This window comes from Silurus aristotelis, assembly GCF_946808225.1.
Source record: "Silurus aristotelis genome assembly, chromosome: 23".
In the NCBI taxonomy this organism is placed as follows: Eukaryota; Metazoa; Chordata; class Actinopteri; order Siluriformes; family Siluridae; genus Silurus; species Silurus aristotelis.
The window spans coordinates 4,103,169-4,122,266 of NC_139596.1; the positions used below are offsets into that span (position 1 = coordinate 4,103,169).

The following is a 19,098-nucleotide window of genomic DNA, read 5'->3' on the forward strand; positions in this document are numbered from 1 at the left end:
TCATTATTATAGAGAAACGCAGTATTACAGAGCGCTGCATCACGGAAACGCATCTTATACAGCAAAAATAAACGCCATTACTAAAGTAAGAAACCCAATGAACACAATTCAACAAGTCTCCTTTCACTGCAGCCACAGCTGTTTTGTTCACAGTTGTCCAACCTTTAAAACGATGTCCAGCATTTCTCAAAGTCTGACAACCGAATCGATTTCTTCTCAGTCATTGTGAAATTAATGAAACAGCTATTCAATTCACACAAATATATTTGAGCTTGAGCAGTTTGCCACAGATGCGGTTTGTGACCTCTGCTGAAGTTATCGGACGCCTGCTAGAGGGCCTCTGTGCTGCCAACTTCAAAATCTGATTGGTTAAAGAGACAGCTTCACCAAACATGAAACTGCAGGCGTCCACAGTGTCTTTTTTGAAGGCCTTAGGGTAGATTCCTAATGCCTAACCAGCCGTTACGCTGCTCCTAAATGCAGTGTAACCAAGAAAAAAGCTATGAAATGAAGAGAATAGACTATTGGGTTTAGGTCAGCAGAGAAGGACTTGACCCTGATGGCCAGCCACTAAATGACCTACTTCACTTCACTTCACTTCACTTCACTTGGAGAACCACAAGAACGCATTAAACGCTGTAGTGCGTTATTTTGGACACTAGATGGCGGTGTTGTAGCAGCGCTCTGTTCTGTAACGTTAATTTAAATTCTCAACATATTAGAATTAAATCTTGACTGCTTATGAAAAACAAAGTTATTAAAACAACGAAGAAAAATCCGTAGTGATGATAATAATAATGTAAAATAATTAATGAAAAAAATAAAAAAATAAATAAAAAACGGAAATACCCTCCGAACTACCGGAAGTAGCGTAGACATGGCGCCAAGTGTGAGATTGTTATGGAGGATGCTGTGACATGAAGGACTTTCCGAGTGAATAAAACAATATTATGTTTGGTATTTGCAGTCGGGATTTGATTTTCTATACGAGTATTAAATCTCAGCGGATTTAACACGTTAAAGCGGCGTTTATTGTGTTGAGATAAATAAAGGTGGACTCCGGGGTGGTGTGAGTTTCGGGCCGGGAGGAAAAACTGTGACATTTTTCTGTAGTCTGTATTATTAATAAAGTAAATATAAAACTGATCAATAATGTGGAATAACGTTGACTTGTTGGTGAACGAGGACACGGGCACGGTGCGGCTGTGCGGCGAGCAGGAGCCCGGGAGCGCCCTGTATCAGGTGGACACTCCGGTCCGGATCTCCGCCTCAGAAAAGGTGACGAGCTTCAACACATTCTCAACTTTAATGGCCAAATAAATCACTTAAACTCCATATTACACAGTCTGTAAACTATAAAAAGTTGTTTAATAGCAGCAATATCTGTTTTTGTTTATTAGTTTGCTAAACCAGAGCACTTCAGACTGAGTGTAGCGTCAACGGTGGAGCGGTTTGAGCGAAAATCATTACCGCACGATACTTTAATACTCGATATACTGCAACAACGGTATACAATACCGAGGCATTTTGTTGATTTAGTTTGTAATTATTAAAATATATCGATATACATTATTCTCGATGCAAAGCCACTGATCAGATACTTCACTTTTATTTCTTTTGTTCAGATCATCCACTTACTTATGTTCACTTCAGTGTCGATGTCAGAGGCATCACATCATTAACTTAATTCCAATGCGAAATGGTGTATGTTACAATCCCTACTGTATAGATGCACATATTTTGTTTTTGTTTGGGTTTAGGTAGACACACACTAGACATTGTAATGTTATAAAGATCAAATGAAGAACAGCTTTACACACACACACACACACACACACACTCGGCATCCAAGGTATTCGTTTCTCCAAACATTCAGCGGAACTCAGAGTTGACTCAGAGTTGACTCAGAGTTGACTCAGAGTTGACTCAGAGTTGACTCAGAGTTGACTCAGAGTTGACTCAGAGTAACTAACTCCCTCTTCCCCTTCCCCCCTCAGTTGCCTGATAACTCCAGGATCTACGCCTTCAATAATGCGAATTGCTGCGTCGTCGTGGCCGATCGCACCGTGATCCTCTTTGACCCCAGTTTCCAGACTGTTCTGCATCACCTGTATTTTGGTAAACGCACCTCCGCCATCTCGTCACCCCCTGAATCTATTCACTCTTTAGTGTAGAGTCTCATAATGATGTTGGATCACCAGTTTTCGTGTTAAATATCATGATCTGTCAAAATTATATGTATTAAATACATAATGCAGTATAAAATAATGGGATATCGCTGGAGTCCTGCTTGTAGGAGGACTACCGTTAGTTTACGAGAAGTGCGTGTGTGTGTGTGTTGTGTGCGCAGATACATTAGTGGACGCTGTGAGCGTTTGTCCTCAGGGACAGTTTTTGTTCGTCGGTGAGAGAAACGGCAATCTCCACATTATACACGTTCCTCTGAAGAAGACCATCCTGAGTAAAGTAAGCAGGTCACGAATATCATCTTGAAGTGAACACGCTTATGTGACCAAGCGTTCGGCTCCATTACTCTTTGTTTATTGCCTTTCCTTCCCAGGTTCTTCAGCAACCTCCATCGAACGATCACGAAACAACGTACAAGGGCCTCCTACTTCACGAAGCACAGAACTCTTCAGGTGCACATAAGAAACACACATTGTGTTTAAAATGAGGAAATGTACAATTTTATGGTTAAAAAAAAGAAAAAGGTTATTTTGAGTTGTATGGCTGCAAGAAGTCTCAAGGAAGTTCTGACAGAGCTACTTTGTAGCATCCCCTTTACATTAAACTAGAGTAAATATACATCTGGGAACTGAGAAGACCATGTCCTGGACTTTTGTGAGAGCAATTTTGTCCTATTTGTGTCTGATGCAGGATTCTAGCTGCTCAACAGTCCTGGGTCTTCTTTGTTGTATTCTTCGTTTCATGATGTGCAAAATGTGTTAAATCTTTAATCTATATATTTCATTTTTTAATTAGGCTGCTTTGATCTGAAATGGTATTAGAGGAATTCAGATCCCATTCATTTAAATCGGTGATTAACCCTTTAGCTCCTGTCCGAGCCACTTTATTAGAAAACAAATCGGTTTACCAGAATCGATGTTTCTGCAGCACACTGGCGCAGGAATGTTTAAAGCTGTTGAGCTTTAAACATTCCTGCGCCAGTGTGCTGCAGAAACATCGATTCTGGTTAACTGAGGGTACCGAACTGAGGGTTTGTTGTCAACTTGCTTGGTCCTTCTCTCATTCTTAGGGTCATACCATCTTTTTGTCCTCGTCCGCTATGGATTCTTGCACGTGTCCAATCTCGCACTGGACAAAACACAGAAAGGTTTGTCTCTTATCTGAATTAGTCACTGTTACATTATACTGTACTTCTGTTCGAGTGTTAAACTTTATTTATTTATTTATTTATTTATTTTTGTGTCAATAGCGATTGAAAAAATGGACCTCAGTGTTTTAAACGAGGTATGTGTCAGAATGATTTTACTTTAAATGCTGGAAAATGTTTGATTGTACACATATATCATTTTTTTTTCTCCTGCAGATCCAAGGTAACATTCACATGAACTTCTGCTCCACTAAGGAGATCAGTAACGAGGGCTGTATCTCTGCTGCGCTGGCCGGCTTTGGAAACGAGGTCCACCTCCTGATCGGGGTAATCGGAGTCCTCGCAAACCCACGGCTGATTTTACATTCAGAGCAAACGATTCACGTGGGCATGAGTCCCTCGTGTGACGTACGCGGCTGTGTCAGTTGTACAGTCCTGAGATGTTTCATTCCTCTTCTTCTATAGCTTTGTTTTAACAGTGTGACAAATAGGCACTTAATTTTTTTTATAAAAAAAAAAAAAAAAAAAATATTATTATTATTAAATAAAATCTTGAAGAACTACCAACTTGAAATTCCCTCACACAAGGACTTGATCAAGGCACAATCACGCATATTTGTTTTTCATTGAACAAAAGAAAGGAAAGTTGATTGGCTAAACAAATGAAATAATCATGCATCTGAGTCGTCCTCACCCCAGTCTACCGTCTCTTCTCCTTCTGGTGTTTACAGGCCTGAAGATAAGACAAGGAGAGAGCGTTCAAATTACAACCAAACCAAAGTGATCTATAATTGCTATATATGATTTATAAATATGATTTTTTAAAAAAAACAACAACAAATAAAAAAAACGTCCACATCGAGACTTTTTTTTTTTTTTTTTAAACAAAAAAATATACGTGTTTAAAAACGTGTTAATGTGGACATGACCAGAGAAACCTAGGAAAAATCCCTCCCTGTTGCACTGACACTGGAGACTCCTTCCATAGAAGTGATGTACATTTTCTCCTACAGAATGTGCACATTTTCTGTGAAAGATTTGTTTTGAATCAAAGCTTTAATCAAAACACGTGACACTTTTTTATTTTTCATTCTTTTTTTTGTTTGTTTACACTGAAAGGCCCACGGTGAAAATACTATTTCCCAATGGCGCATGGAGTTCGATCAGAGGACGCTGTCGCTCTCCAATGTTCTGGATTCAACATTAATGCCAGGTAACAGTCTTCACATCATTACAAGCATGTAGCTTGTTCTGGAACTTCACCATAGGACTCATTTGATGTGTTTTTTTGTCTCTTCAGGCGTGAGGAAAGTTCAGGCGGTGGACAATTTGATGTATGTGCTGAACGAAGAGGTGAGAAACATCATGTTCTATATTTTGAGTTACACTCAGACAATAAGCGCTCTCAAGGAACCCCCCCAAAAAAACCCCACCTGTATCTGAGAACCCGTCGTGTTTTTTCTGTTTGCGTGCCGCATTCAGGACATGCTGAGTTTGTGGGACACTCGGTCGCTGGTCATGCTGTCCTGCTGGCCCGATCTCCACATCCTCGATTTCCTCCTGATCGCAGAAGGAGACTCGGCGTCCATCGGGACGTAAGTCTCCTCTCATTTCCATCAGATCGATGTGCCGATCTGAATCTTTACTGAATCACATTTTGTATTTGGTCACATGACTCCAGGCAAGAGGGAACCTGCACGAAGATCATGACTTTAACTGCAGCCGAGACCAAGGTGCGTCATCCAACGCTTTCTCTCCTCCTCCTCACTGTTCTTATCAATCGCTTCCCACACGACTCATTTTGGCTCTTAATTCTGTGAAACTATTAGATTTTTATTTATTTTTGCACTTTTTTTGCTAAGAATTTGAAAGACCTGTAATTCCTTCATACTTTAGCCTCATCTGAGGAAGCTCCTGGTTCAATCCCTTCCTTCTATGGAGGTTCTCTACTCGCTCGAGGTCTCGGCCGTGTCGACGCTGGTGCAGAACGCCATCAGTGTGGTACGTGTACCAAACAAATTTAAATAAATAAATAAATAAATATATATAATATTATAATACAGGTTTAAATGATAACGTGTAATAGAGATTTATGTTCTAATTGTTTTTCTTTTCTTTATGAAATCAGGATGCCATCTATTTGCTGGAAGCGATTTCCGATCAGTCAGCAAGGTGACCCTCAGAACCCTGTTTCACATTTTTTATTATCTGACCTGTGAAATATTTCTTTATTTATTATAAATATTATTTATGTTTCTACTGAATGTATTTATTGATCCCTTTTTGTTCGTGTGTCCATACGAAGCAGTTCTGAGGGATCAGCCTTGGGTTTAATCCTGAGATGCTTCACCGAGGCTCTTCCTGAGAACAGGTATAATTATATACTTAAAAAAATTTTTTTTTTACCTGTTTAATTTAGACTTTTTTTTTTCCCACAGTACAAATTTAAAGTCAATTTTTATTCCTTTTATCTGCAGATTGAATAGACTTCTCTACAAGCACAAGTTCGAAGAAGCGGAGAAGTTCGCGATTGCCTTCGAGCTTGATGTTGAGGTGAAAAGTTAATAATAAGAGTTTGTTTTAAAGTCCTTTTGACTTTAACTTTGATTATGTTTTTGAATTCTTTTTATGATTGACAATTTTTCGTTTACAGTTGATGTGCTTAGTATGTATCTATATACCAGGGTTCATACACATTTTTGGAAAAGTACAGAAGCCCCCCCCCAAAAAAACCCACGTAGTATCGGAAAATATTTTCGAACATAAAATGTGTAAAAAAAATAAATAAATAAAAAAGAATTTTAAAAACAAAGGCACTAATACGGATACATTTAAAAAACGTGGTAAAACTAAGTTTTCTCAGTGTGGACGGATGCCTTTTGAAGCAGCAGGGTGTTCCATGACAGTACAGCGCCCCCGATAGTGCGTCTCTGATGTTTTCACAGTTTTTTTCCGGGGTTACTGCCTGGTATCCCGACTTTGAAAATGTGGACTCAGTGTGATCTTTTTGAACACAGATATTTAAGTTGTGCTTTGTTCTCCTCTTCTGTTTCTAGCTGGTGTATAAGGTGAAGTTGGACTTCGTGATGGAGAAACTGGCTTTAGTGTCCCTCAACGATCAAGCTGGTGAAGTGGGAACAAAGCTTGTTGAAGAAGCCAAAACCAACCTGATGAAGATTATGGTACTATTATACTAAACAACACATTTTATTTCATGCATACGTCGTATTCCCCCCCAAACAAGATCATTAGACCGGTATTGCATTTACTACACTGTGTGGACAAAAGTATTGGGACACCCGACTTTTCCTCCCATATGTGGTTCTTCGACATGCTGTTACCTCAAAGACAGAGGCATACAATTGTACAGGACGTCTTTGGATGCGTAGCATGAAATCTCCCTTTCACTTGAACTAGAGGTTTTGAATGAACATTTTTTTTACATTTGTGCTAAATGAAGAAAATATTAATGCATTTTGAGAAAAATAAAAAGACTCCAACTGAAACAAAAATGAAAACCGCAATTAAATAAAAACCTTCAAAAATTAAAACAAAAAAAGACACTTTAAAAAAACAGCATGCGGCATCAGTGATTCGCCTCTAGAGGCCACTTTTGTACTGTCTAATGCAACCCGGAAAAACTATTTATGCATATATTTCCAACAAACATTAATCGACAAAATCAATGAATCGGTCAACCTCTAGATAAAGAGACAATATAATAAACATGCATTGAAAATAACGTTTTCTTATATTTATTCATCAATATATAAATATATATATCAATATATAGATATATATATTTATCAAATGCAAGAGACGCCAATGATTAGTCTGTTTTTAGACAACAGTGAGCCTCAGCGCAGGCTGGTAGAAATGTTTAAACGTGTTCTATACAGGGGATATACCTTATAACGCATATATTACCTTCCAGGATGAGCAGTATGTGGCGCAGTACTGCCTTAACGCTTTCTGGCCCACACTCACTACAGCTGAGGAGATGCTGAACTACGCCGCCAGTCGCTTCCCCTCATCCCAAATCCAGTCAGCTTTGGGCAAACTCGCCACCTTCTGCAGCCTCTACGGTTCCGACAAATTTAAGTATGTTTTGATATATGTTAAATATTGTATATGTAGAAAGTACATCCTCTTTAAATTTGAAGGTTTAACGTACTAACGTAGCTATTTGCTACTTTAAGAGGCGGTCAGGTGTCACTAATTAATTGCTCCTAATTAACTGATCATTAGCACGAGTGACCACCTCTATAAAAGCCAGAGTTTTCACACTTTGCTGGTCTGAAGCCTTCAGGTGTTTTTCAACACCACACCAAAGAGAAAAGACTACAGTAATGATCTTCAAGAATCTATTTTTGCTGCTCATCAATCTGGGGCGTGGTTATAGTTTCAATAATGCATTTCCAAACAAGTATTCACAATCTTCACTTTCATCATCAGCAGTTTATCATAGTTGCCAGTCTTCTTAGGAGTGGACATGCCAGCAAATTCACCCCCCCAAAAAACCTCATGAGGTAAATGTGAAAGTTTATGTCAGGAATAATAGAAAGAAGACTGAACATATATCATTTGTTTGGAAGGGTTGCCAGAAAAAGCTGCTTGGCAGCATGGCTTCTGGAACAATGTTCTTCGGACAGACGAGTCCAGAGTGGTGATGTTTGCCCATAATGTGCATTACATTGTTTGGCGAAACAAGGAACATCAAAAACTCATACAACTGTAAAGCATGGTGGTGGAGGGGGGATGATTTGGATGATTTTGTTTTGCAGGATCTGGCATCTTGCAGTGATTTATCCATCAACTCTCCTGTATATTAAAATATTGTAGAGTCAAAAGCTTTGCCAAAATTGAGTCATTTAACAAAAACAATGATTCCAAACACACCAGCAAGTCTACAACAGAATGACTGAAAAAAAAAAACAGAATCAAGGTCCAGTTGAAGTCCAGACCTAAACCTGATTGAACTATTATTGCAGGACCTTAAGAGAACACAATTACTTCCGGTTATTGTTCTGAAAGGTGGTTCTACATGAAATTGAATCATGAGGTGTATTTTCCCACCTGGTTTGTCCATGTTTTCGGGGTTTTTTTTGTTGTAATCGCTCAGTGTCCTCATACATCATATATCGATACATTTAACCATCAAATTCGAAGAGGGTGCACTTTTTATTTCACGACTGATATGAGATATTTTCTGATCCCTAATCCGCATGTTGTGTGCGCAGTGGCGTGTCCTGGATCGAGTTCCTGAACAGCAGAGATTACCTGAAAGAGATACTCGCATTTCTAAGAATGGGGAACCTCAGCAAGGCGCAGTACCTGTGGCTCAGACATGAGGTGCATCCACACACACATTCCACAAGGTTCTACTTATATTAATGTCAGCATGAGTCACTGAAAGTATTGTGGTTAAAAATAATAATAGTAATAAATGAACATTGACAAGTAACAAAAAACTAATCCAGTTATAGCAGTACTATATGGACAAAAGTATTGGGACACCTGACTTTGCCAGCCAGATGTATTTTTTTTGCCAAACTGTAACCCCTACTGAGCTGTAAGACCCATACAGTTGATCTTCCTTGAAGTGTGGAGCTTTTTCTATTAGCTAATGGGTACAAAATGGGAAATAATGTGCAGAACATGCACATACCAATCTTTTGCGCAGCACCTTTTGTCCATCCAGTTACAGTTTTGTGTATTTTTGGTGTTTGTCAACTAATGCGAAGACGAAGCGAATCCTTGGTGGTGATTTTATTTCTCTTTTCAGGCCGAGTTTGCAGGAGAGTTCGGTGAGAAATCCATGCAGGCGTTGTTGAGCTCCATCTCATCAGACATCCCGTCTCTGGAGCTGTGTATCTGGTTGAGGGGGGTGGTGGTGCCCTTCATGTGGAGAGTATTACCTAAAGGCCAGGTATGATGCATGATGTGACATACAGTGAATTTGATGACCCGTTAAAAGTCCCGACGCATCGTTTTTAACACATTTGCATCAGTAAAAAATTATCTATTAACATACATTTATTATTGGATGCGCAGTAATTATATTTTTTAGAACGTGACCGATAATTTTTGACCAGTATTTGACGTGCAGATCGATTTCTCCTAGCTTCTCGAGCGCGTTCTCGTATCTAGTGACGCATCACGACACTACTGAGACCGAGGCGTGTCCCGAGAATCACGTAGAATACAGATTAACATGGCAGAGGTAGAGCTGCGTCTTCCTGGAGACAGAACAGGAAAAGAACGTGTCCTCTGTAATAGGGAAACGTTATAAAAACGTTCGAGTGCCGCGCGTTAACCCGAGGTGCGTGTTCACAGAGAATCCTGGCCAAATGGTTGGAGCTGCGAGCGAGAGATCTGGAGCTAACAGAGAAGGTAGGACTTTAATCCACACACATCACACAGCGTGAACATGTTGATTAGCATTTTTATTCAGACTGTTGTTTTTTTTTTCTTTTCTTTCAGCATGGCTGGCCTCAGAACGGTCTGATGCTCGCTGAACTTGGACTGCCATCCTTCTGGATGTCCACAAATCTGGTGCATCCATTTATTTATTTATTTTTTTAGTGTGTAAGGTTTGAATCGAATAGACATTATTGAATGATCCAGGTGCTCTGACATGAACCTCATTGAGTATTTACAGTATTATAGCCTGTAATCGTGAAGAAAAATGGCAGCTGGAAAAATAAGGGCTTTGTTGGGCTTTTCTCGTTTACAGGTTGAGGACTATAACACAGAAGAGGTGGAGCATCTCAAGTCATTAGTGGCAAATCTACACCAACTCTGTGACCTGTACACCAAATACAACTGCCGCCTTTCACTGTCTGACTTCGAGTTGGTACGTAAGCAAAGTATTGCTATTATATAGTACATGATTATTTTAGGTTCACCCCCCACTTAGGGGTACATACTAAACCACAGGTGCACAACTCTGGTCTCAGCGGTACCCCCTGTCCCACAGTTCCTACAGACCCTACAGTGTTTTCCCTGCTTGAGTCAGTTAGTCATTAGAATCAGTATGAAGACTGTACAGGACTGTTAGTACTACAGGACCAGGTTTGGGAATTGAACACTAAAGAGTGTGTGTGTGTGTGTGTGCTGGTGTTTGTGTACAGGATTCTTGTTTCGTTTTTTCCCCAGTGGGATCATGTCTATGAACTTTACATCAAAAAGGCCGATGTTTTTGGTACAACCCGAATCTAGTTTATTCATGACATGAGCAAATACAACCCATAATAAATAAATTAATGTTTGGGGTAAAAATGTTAAATAAAAAAAAGAACGTTCCTCATCCGCGAATCTTAAAAATCCATATTTTCCTCACTTCACATATAGAAAACATCAAATGTTGAAACTGAGGAAATGAAGCATTTTAAGGAAAAAAGTCAAGTTTATTTGTATAGCGCTTTTCACAACAGACATTGTCTCAAAGCAGCTTTACACAAATCAACAGTTAAGGTGAATGGTGTGAATTTGTCCCTGATGAGCAGCCGTGGTGACTGTGGCAAGGAAAAACTCCCTTAGATGTTATGAGGAAGAAACCTTGAGAGGAACCAGACTCAAAAGGGGAACCCATCCTCATTTGGGTGACATCAAGAGTTTGATCATAAATCTTTCAACAATACAGAACACTGGAGAGTGAGAACTAACATGATTACTGGAGTATAAGATTATAAGTGATGTTCTTTCTGCAGTCTTATACAGTCTATATGGTTAGTAGCTCCTAGTTTTATAAGCTCAGCATTTGTGATCATCACAGATCCAGCATCAGCTTCTCCATGCCAGAGCCTTTAAACACTTTAGGAGGTCCAGTGTCAAACTCCACACATGTAGCAGGATCCAAATGGCACTGGTACGTCTCTAGATGGTTCGGGATGTTTGCGAGTTCGGCATCTACTTCTTCAAAGGTCCGTAATCATGACGAGGTGGGAGGTGACTGGAGCTGGCCAAACCTCAGGGTGTCTCGGGATGGGGAGAGAAAGAGAAGCAGTGGAGAGGAATTAGCGTAGCTGCTGTTCATGATATTAACAGCACAAGTTGATAATGTGCATGTGATCAGATGTTCTGGAGCACAAGGTTATGATGTGATGTATGTTATGTGTAGGCTTTGCTAAAAAGATATGTTTTTAATCTACACTTAAACTGGGTGAGTGTGTCTGAGCCCCGAACACTGTCAGGAAGACTATTCCAGAGTTTAGGAGCTAAATGTGAAAATGCTCTACCACCTTTAGTGGACTTTGCTATTCTAGGAACTACTAGAAGCCCAGAGTTTTGAGATCTCGGAGCATGGCGGATTGAAAAAAGAAATTATTGATGTGAATAACAGTCTCTCAGAAGTAAAGAACAGCTAGAGCTCTCAAAAATCAGCACATTATTATATGTATATAGCTGTACTGTATCGGGTTGCCAGATTTAAACCCGTAAGTCATTACATAAACGTATTTATTTTTCACCCGAACGAACATATCCTTTGTTGTTTGCGTGTACGAATGTACACCCGTAATTGCATGTATTTTATAGGGAAGCACTCGCAGCATGGCGTTTCTCATGCTGGATAAAGTGCTCGCCCCGGAGCTGATTGCAGGGGTGGTTGAGAGCAGCGTGAGTCCGTACGCTCTGGAGCACAGACTGGACCTCGATCGCGTCCTGCTAGACTACATTAAGGTCCTTTCATTCTCTTTCTTATATCCATATGGAATTAGCTTTCTATATATGGAAATACTGTTTTAATTGTTTGCTGTGCTGTTTTCAGGACTTGCTGGATTGCTGCAGTTCTCAGACCACGTCTCTGTTCACTGAGTGGGAGGCCAAAGCAGTGGCTCTGGTTCACTGTATGATTGACATTGATGTAAGACAGGAGAGCATTTCTCTAAGCCACAGACCGCTGTTACATTCTACTCTTCATACAAATCAAAATTTAAAAATGGTGCCATAGTCACGGATTGGGCTGCAACCAAACACTTTTTTTATTTTATTTTATTATGATTATATATATTTTTTTATCTAAACTATTTATATGGACAAAAGTCACCTGACCATAATACTGGTCTTTCCTTTTTTTTTTTTTTTTTTTAACATCCCATTTCCACATTTAGTTCCTGTTTCACTGTTATATATATATATATATATATAGCTGGAAAGAGATGTTCTACTAGATTTGTTTCCGGAAACTTCCAAATGTTAAAAGGGAATTTATGCCAACCAATTAAAAAATTTGTGGGAAATATAAATCAACTGTATCGTACATAAACATTTAAAAAAAAAACCTGAGATTTTTTTACTTTAATTGTAAAGTTCCTGGCATTTTGCAGCCCTAGTACTGATGAAGGTGAGGTGAAGAGGTCTGGGGTGCAATCAGCATTCACATTCCTCTCAAAGGTGTTCAATAGGGTTGAGGTCAGAGTTTGGGGAAACATGTAATAATGTAAACGTCGTGTCGTTTTTTGCGTTTCAGCTGGTGATGGACGCCGTCCTCGAGATCATGTACAAGGCCGTGGTCCCCTGGAACGATACGATCGAGAAGCTCGTTCAGCAGCATCTGGAAAAAGAGCACCCCAAGTACTTAACCTAAAAACAGTGATATTGCTAACAAGGGAGCTGAGAATACACTGTTTTTAGACTGGTGCAGAACCCGGTGTATATATATCTCGTTACTGTTCCAGGCAGGAGCTCCTGAAAGAGAGTTATCGTTTAATGGAGATGAAGAAACTCCTGCGATGTTACGGAATTCGCAACTTGACGCTGTCAAACTCCAGAGAGACGATGGTTAGTGTTTTTTTCCCCCCTCCATTTTCAGCATACAGTGTGTGTAATACATGGGTGTGGATGTTTATGGTCGTGGACACCATATGGATTTTACAGTGTAGTTTTACCAACCGTGTGTGTTTGAGCAGATGCTTGTGAGACACATCGTGAAACAGGACCTGGCCACATCCCTAGAAGATTCTCTTAAACTGGCTGAAACCTATAAGCTCAACTCGTCTGAGATCTACTACATCTACTGCATTCAGCTTTTAGAAAAGAACGAGGTATGTGTCCAATCAAAGCAGAGGCTTTCGATCGCTTCATTCGATTTCGCTGGTTACATTTTGTATGCTTTGAGAAGTTTGTCTACCAGCTGAATGTAATGTGGGGCTCTAATTCCCAAGAAAATAGTCAACAACGTCTTTGAAGGCTTTCCAGATCTTCAAACCACCTGTCACTCATAACACATCTGATCTGACCAAAACGCCCTTTTTGATCCTTGAGGTCAGTTATTCTTGGGAACATCTCTCTTAAGTAATGAAAACCTTCGCCTTCTTTCTTCATTGCTTTCACTAAATTCCCGATTTTATTTGAAGAGGAGGCAAAAAATCCTTTCTGGGGCCAACAAGCGGTTCATGCACCACATTTTTCTCTCCTGGAACTAACTTTTTAGTAGTCAACCCTAGTGCATGCACATACTCCATGCTGTACTGCAACCTTTCCATGTTCTCGTACGTTTCTTTCATGTGTTGCGGTGCCAAGCTGGCTCCGGTCCGCCCAGGCATCCCTGAGCCCCATACTTCCACAGAACAGCTTCCGACCTGGCCTGATTTCATAAACCCCCAGCAGTGTTCAAGAATCAAAAACTTTGTTGTGCAGTGTTTTTGGTTTTGTTGATTGCTATCTGCAAAAATCCATACCAATAGTTTTTCCGGGTTGCGTCTGCTCTAGAGTAGCTGAGAAGGTCTGCTGTTATTGTCCGATCTGAGAGCGGCCTCTATAGGCAAATCACTGATGCGCTACCTCATTCATGTTAGTTCATAGTGAATTACAAACTTTAAGAGATCAAAGGAAAATTCATTTAAATGTGTATTAATAAATGTTGAAATTAACAAACAATAGTTCTAAAACATGTATTAACTTCAGTGAATGTTAATAATAATAATAATAATAATAACGGGTTGGCTTTCAAACTAATTTTCCTCAGTTATTAATAGTGGTCAAGGCACCGATAGTTATAGATCCCTGGAACTATCAGCAAAAAATCCATACAGATAGTTTTTCTAACTTCTGGTCTGCTGTCGATACAAGAGCAGCCTCTAGAGATGAATCACAGATACCAGGTGCTGTTTGTTTTTACATAGGAGACTGCGTGCTGCATGGAGAGCGCCATGTTATACAGTGGTACCCCGCTTATCGACCGGCTCAGACATCGACCTTTTTGCTTAGCGAACAGTTTTTCGACCGAAATTTACGCCCGCTGAACGACCAAATGCCCGCTTATCAAAATTTTTTTTTTACCCTGACCCACGTGGAGCGAGGGAAAGGATCTTCCCAGTCTCGCCTCAGCCTTCGTGGAGAGAGCATCTATCGTAAATTAAACTTCGGTTTCTGAACAATAAAGTGTTATTCAGCAGTCAGTATAACAATTTAGTGCGTGTATATTGTATATTGCGTGTACATTCGCTCTTCGACCTTTTCGCATTTTGACCGGTTTCAAGGAACGGATTAAGGTCGATAAGCGGAGTACCACTGTATTTGTTATTGTGATTTATTAATTTATGTATTTATATTTATTTCCTTTAGCAGATTTTCATGATTCGGTTCTTAATTTTTATTTTGGGTTCAGTGCTATCTTACATAGAGTGCTGTTTTTTTTTTTTTAATCGCTTGATTAATCGGACATCGGCAAGTCTGATCCAGCCTAGCTATTGGTATCGGTAAAATCCGCTATCGGTCGACCTTTTAATCAAAGTTCTTCTCACATAATGAAGGTTTTATAATTCAGATTGTACTTGCAGAGAGATAAATGTATAGCCGGACTGAAAAAGCTGCCCCCTGCCGAGGCTGAACTCGTGATTGAGCGACTGACCAGCTGGGCGAAACTCCAACTGCAAAACAAGGAGCAGATCACTGAGGTGGTATCTGATTGTACAAGACGTTTGATTATTGTGCCAAATATTATGAGCGTCATTTGCAATTTAGCTGTGTTCCCTTCTCAGCTAAAGAAGCTCCAGATGCACGTCGCTCAGACGATGGTAGAGGCGCTGAAGTATTTGCAGAACATTCAGAGAGGTGATGGTTCTTGGCAGGACTTGGGGTTTTTATACTATTTCACAAATAAGGAAACCTGTATATAACGTTCTACGATCCACTTTAACCTTCTCACAGATGATGCTTTAAAGAGAATGGGATGCGAGAACAATCTGAAAATGTTCACAGCTATTGCTCACTTGCAGGTATTCAGCCAGTATTTTTTTTTTTTTTCTTTTTTTTTTTTTATTATGAATGAATTCAAATTTTTTTTTTTATTCAGGAGGACTTCGACATCTTCCTGACCCCTGAGGAGTACGAGGACCCGGCAGTGAGGCGGCAGTTCAACCAGCAGCTGATCACCGCCTACGAGAACACGCGAGCGTGGCGCCATTCGAAGAAGAAGCACCCGGACAAGACGAGCGCCAAAGAACAGGACGGCAAGGCCAAAGCGGCAGTGGCTAATGATCCTGACGGGAAAACGAGGACGCTGTCCACTGAGGCCGGACTCCATCGTCTGGCCAGACATCTGGAGAGGACTGAGCAGGAGCTGTGGGCAGACCTGGCAGATCGAGCTTTAGAAGCTGGGAATGTGGAGAAAGCCCTTAAAATCCTCAGGTACTCACACTGAGACACTTCAAGGTGCTTTCATTCATCATACAATGTTCAGATTGTTTAAATGGGACCCTGGTGTTTTCACCTGGGTGAAGGTGTTTTGCGATAATCCTGGATGTTGAGCAAAGCAGATGCACCAGTTTGTAAATCAGCTCGACTGCATGATGTGAACAAATACAAACAAATGGGTTGCGCTATTTTATTTATTAATTTGTAGCTATTAACTAGAGCCCTGCACAGGAACTGTTTTCTTAATCCCACTCCTGGAATTTCTGACCATTTACATGAAACATCAGGGCTACAAATAACTCGGAGAATAATAACAGATATAAACCATTGAACTGATACTAATGTAAAGCACCACACATGACAAACACAGTGGGATTTTTATTTTTATTTATTAGCCTAATAAACTCTCACTGATAAACAACTAGTGGCAGGACAAAACTTTACAACTAGTGGCAGGACTCGCACTATATTTGTTTGACCACCCGCGAGATTTTCATTGGCTCCCGTGGGGGCGCGCGGGATCCCGATCCCATTGCATTCCTTTATTATGCACTACTAAACAGCCAAAATAGTCAATTAGATTATAAATTAGTTTTTTATTATATTATAAATTGAGTCATGGAAATGTACATTAAATTGATTCAAGTTAATTAAATGAATGGAAAAATTTGTTTATTAGTAAGTCCCCGTTTTTGGTAATACAGATGTGTGTTTTACATTAAATGTAAATTTTTATATGTTCTTAATTTCAGCATACTTTATCAAATCCCTTCATTCCTTTCATTCTTCATTCACTCACTCCCTTGATATGCGGAATTGTCAGGATTTTCTCCTTAAAAGAAATTCTTAAAGCTGGACATAAAAGCCTTGTACTGAAACGGTTCGGTAGGAATATGTGCACCGTTACACACTTATTGACTTGGGATTTCTACACACACTTGGTATTTTATAGTATAACTGTATTTCACACCAATGAATGAAAATCAGGGTGCCTTTTTTATTATTATTATTCAATAAATGTTTGCTGCCTTTGTAAGATCTTAAAACGGTTCACTTCAAAGGTTATATGCTAATTGGCTCATGATCTAATCCTCATCTTCATGTCCACTCTGCTATGAATGAAGTCATCTGGAAGACTTAAAGGTTTGTTCAAACATCGTATTCTTCTTCTCCCCCTCCCTTTTCAGCGAACTGTACCAGCACCATCCGAACTCGAGCACAGGCCGAGTGCTGTTCAGCACGGCTCGGCGTCTCTGTCAGATGCTGGAGGACAACGACCCCATGGTGCTCCCCGAAAGAGTCAATCTCCCAGCCCTCATCCACAAACTGGCCTGTCAGGCCATCACCATCTGCCATGCTGGTAACCTGCGCTTTCATTCCATCAGTCAGGAGGAAATGCTTTCTCGATGAAAGTCTTTCTATCTTTCTTGATTAAAGTAAAAAAAAAAAAAAAAAAAAAAAAAAAGTTGCTAATTCAATCATTAATAATAACAAACTCTATATGTAATGTATGTGGGTTCCTGCTCAATGTTTATTTCTGAATTAAAATCTTAACATTTAAATTTTATTCCTTAGGCATGGTTTCCTAGTAACAATCTGTAAATGACTGGATATTAGAGATCCTGTGCAGGACTTTTTATCGTTTTATGCAGCTCTGAAGGCGAAGGGCACAAAGTGTGTGTATGGTTCGTTTTTATATAAACATTCAATAACAAACAATGTAATAAAAAAGCAGGTTGTATTATGTATTGTTATTTTTGTCTTTTTATATATATTTGGATGGATGGATAGATGTGTGTGTATAAAAACTAAAATACTGTATTGTACTCAGTATTGATTTTCCATTTTTGTATAAAAGAATTCTGTAGGCGCCGGTACGACGTTCTTGGTGATCATTTCTGTGTGATTTCTCTTCAGACCTGCTGCTTGACTGTGTGGAACTGTGTAAAAGCACCAGGGACGCTGCTGATGTGTACCGTCAGTGTCAGATTGATGACTACGGCTTCGTGGTGAAGGTGCGCTTCTGGCTTCCACCACATGTTTCTGTACGTGTGGTGATTTTACTCAGTATCTTGTGCTGTACATACAGGATGCAGTGCTGAACGGTGAGGAAGATGCCTATACAGAGACCAGCGTTCAGGAGGTGTTTAACGAGGACGGCATCGTGCTGGACTCGGTCTCGGTGCTCCCGGTGCAGTATAAGATCACCACCAGTCTCCTGCCGCTCGCAGGTACCCGCACGGTGCTCCTACGTTAAACCATCGCGCTGATACGACTTGTACAGTCTGCGAAACTCGAATATTGTGGACTATATATTTTTTTGTTGTTGCTTTTTTTGCAGATTCAACGTTTTATCCTCTGGGTTGCTCGTGCTTGTCGTATTGTGCTCTGCAGGAAGGTAGTTTATATTTCATATTTTACTCAACAATGTTGAAGCTCAAAGTATTAATTCTTTAATTTCTTCAGTTGTGTGTGTTTTACGTGTTTATTCACCTTATTCTTCTTTTTCTAATACATTGATTCGGTCAGACTGTTGGTTTATAAGTGATTCTACAGACGTTATTATAATGGCAGTAATCTAAGATGGGGAACAAATCGAAGGAAAAAATGCTTAAAACAAACCCCAAAACAGGTTCAATGTTCCTTGGCACAAAGTCTGGAACGGTTCTTCAGTGATCAACAGCATTGAGTGAGACCTGTTGGTTGGATGCCATCCAACCAACAGGTCTCACTCAATGCTGTTGATCACTGAAGAACCGTTCCAGACGTTTTAGACCACTTTTTTTTTTTGTGAAACCCTTGTGTCCTGTATGTGGGGGTGGAGTCATTTAAAGAGACCACGCCCATCAGGACAAAACCGAGTGGAATTAGGATAATCAGCAAGATCTTTGTCTCGACGTTGAGTCTAAGTGGAAAAAGTCGACACCCACAATGGAAAATAAATAAATCACAAAGAGCAGATCAGTGCTTTTTCTTTCCGCTTGTTCCATTTAACCACTTTATGGTATTTAGCAGACGTTACATTTAAGGGCCTTGTTTAGGAGCCCAGAAGGTGGCATCTTGTGGTGTGGCTGGGATTTGAACTCGTGCTCTTCGGATCCAAAGTCCAATACCTTACCACTAAG

General features: G+C 40.0%; 1 protein-coding gene across 2 annotated transcripts in view; it reads left to right on the forward strand.

Moving 5' to 3' along the window:
• The first annotated feature begins 862 nt into the window (after nt 1-862).
• kntc1 (kinetochore associated 1) overlaps nt 863-19,098 on the forward strand; it is a 32,342-nt gene continuing 14,106 nt past the window's right edge. Inside the window, exons 1-35 of one of the 2 annotated variants that reach the window (XM_083526309.1) lie at nt 863-1,278; nt 1,998-2,118; nt 2,351-2,466; nt 2,561-2,639; nt 3,257-3,334; nt 3,437-3,471; nt 3,551-3,661; nt 4,454-4,547; nt 4,635-4,687; nt 4,817-4,929; nt 5,016-5,067; nt 5,231-5,335; nt 5,463-5,506; nt 5,643-5,705; nt 5,812-5,887; nt 6,391-6,516; nt 7,269-7,435; nt 8,575-8,686; nt 9,120-9,263; nt 9,671-9,727; nt 9,818-9,889; nt 10,071-10,190; nt 11,873-12,016; nt 12,105-12,200; nt 12,807-12,910; nt 13,015-13,117; nt 13,246-13,380; nt 15,118-15,234; nt 15,319-15,391; nt 15,488-15,555; nt 15,633-15,967; nt 17,161-17,333; nt 17,891-17,988; nt 18,063-18,204; nt 18,315-18,371. In XM_083526309.1, coding sequence (XP_083382435.1) covers nt 1,153-1,278; nt 1,998-2,118; nt 2,351-2,466; nt 2,561-2,639; nt 3,257-3,334; nt 3,437-3,471; nt 3,551-3,661; nt 4,454-4,547; nt 4,635-4,687; nt 4,817-4,929; nt 5,016-5,067; nt 5,231-5,335; nt 5,463-5,506; nt 5,643-5,705; nt 5,812-5,887; nt 6,391-6,516; nt 7,269-7,435; nt 8,575-8,686; nt 9,120-9,263; nt 9,671-9,727; nt 9,818-9,889; nt 10,071-10,190; nt 11,873-12,016; nt 12,105-12,200; nt 12,807-12,910; nt 13,015-13,117; nt 13,246-13,380; nt 15,118-15,234; nt 15,319-15,391; nt 15,488-15,555; nt 15,633-15,967; nt 17,161-17,333; nt 17,891-17,988; nt 18,063-18,204; nt 18,315-18,371 — 3,709 coding nt within the window. In that variant the 5' untranslated portion in view covers nt 863-1,152. Of the gene's footprint in view, nt 1,279-1,997; nt 2,119-2,350; nt 2,467-2,560; nt 2,640-3,256; nt 3,335-3,436; nt 3,472-3,550; nt 3,662-4,453; nt 4,548-4,634; nt 4,688-4,816; nt 4,930-5,015; nt 5,068-5,230; nt 5,336-5,462; nt 5,507-5,639; nt 5,706-5,811; nt 5,888-6,390; nt 6,517-7,268; nt 7,436-8,574; nt 8,687-9,119; nt 9,264-9,670; nt 9,728-9,817; nt 9,890-10,070; nt 10,191-11,872; nt 12,017-12,104; nt 12,201-12,806; nt 12,911-13,014; nt 13,118-13,245; nt 13,381-15,117; nt 15,235-15,318; nt 15,392-15,487; nt 15,556-15,632; nt 15,968-17,160; nt 17,334-17,890; nt 17,989-18,062; nt 18,205-18,314; nt 18,372-19,098 lie in introns of both variants that reach the window. The other variant, XM_083526308.1, reaches the window with a different exon arrangement.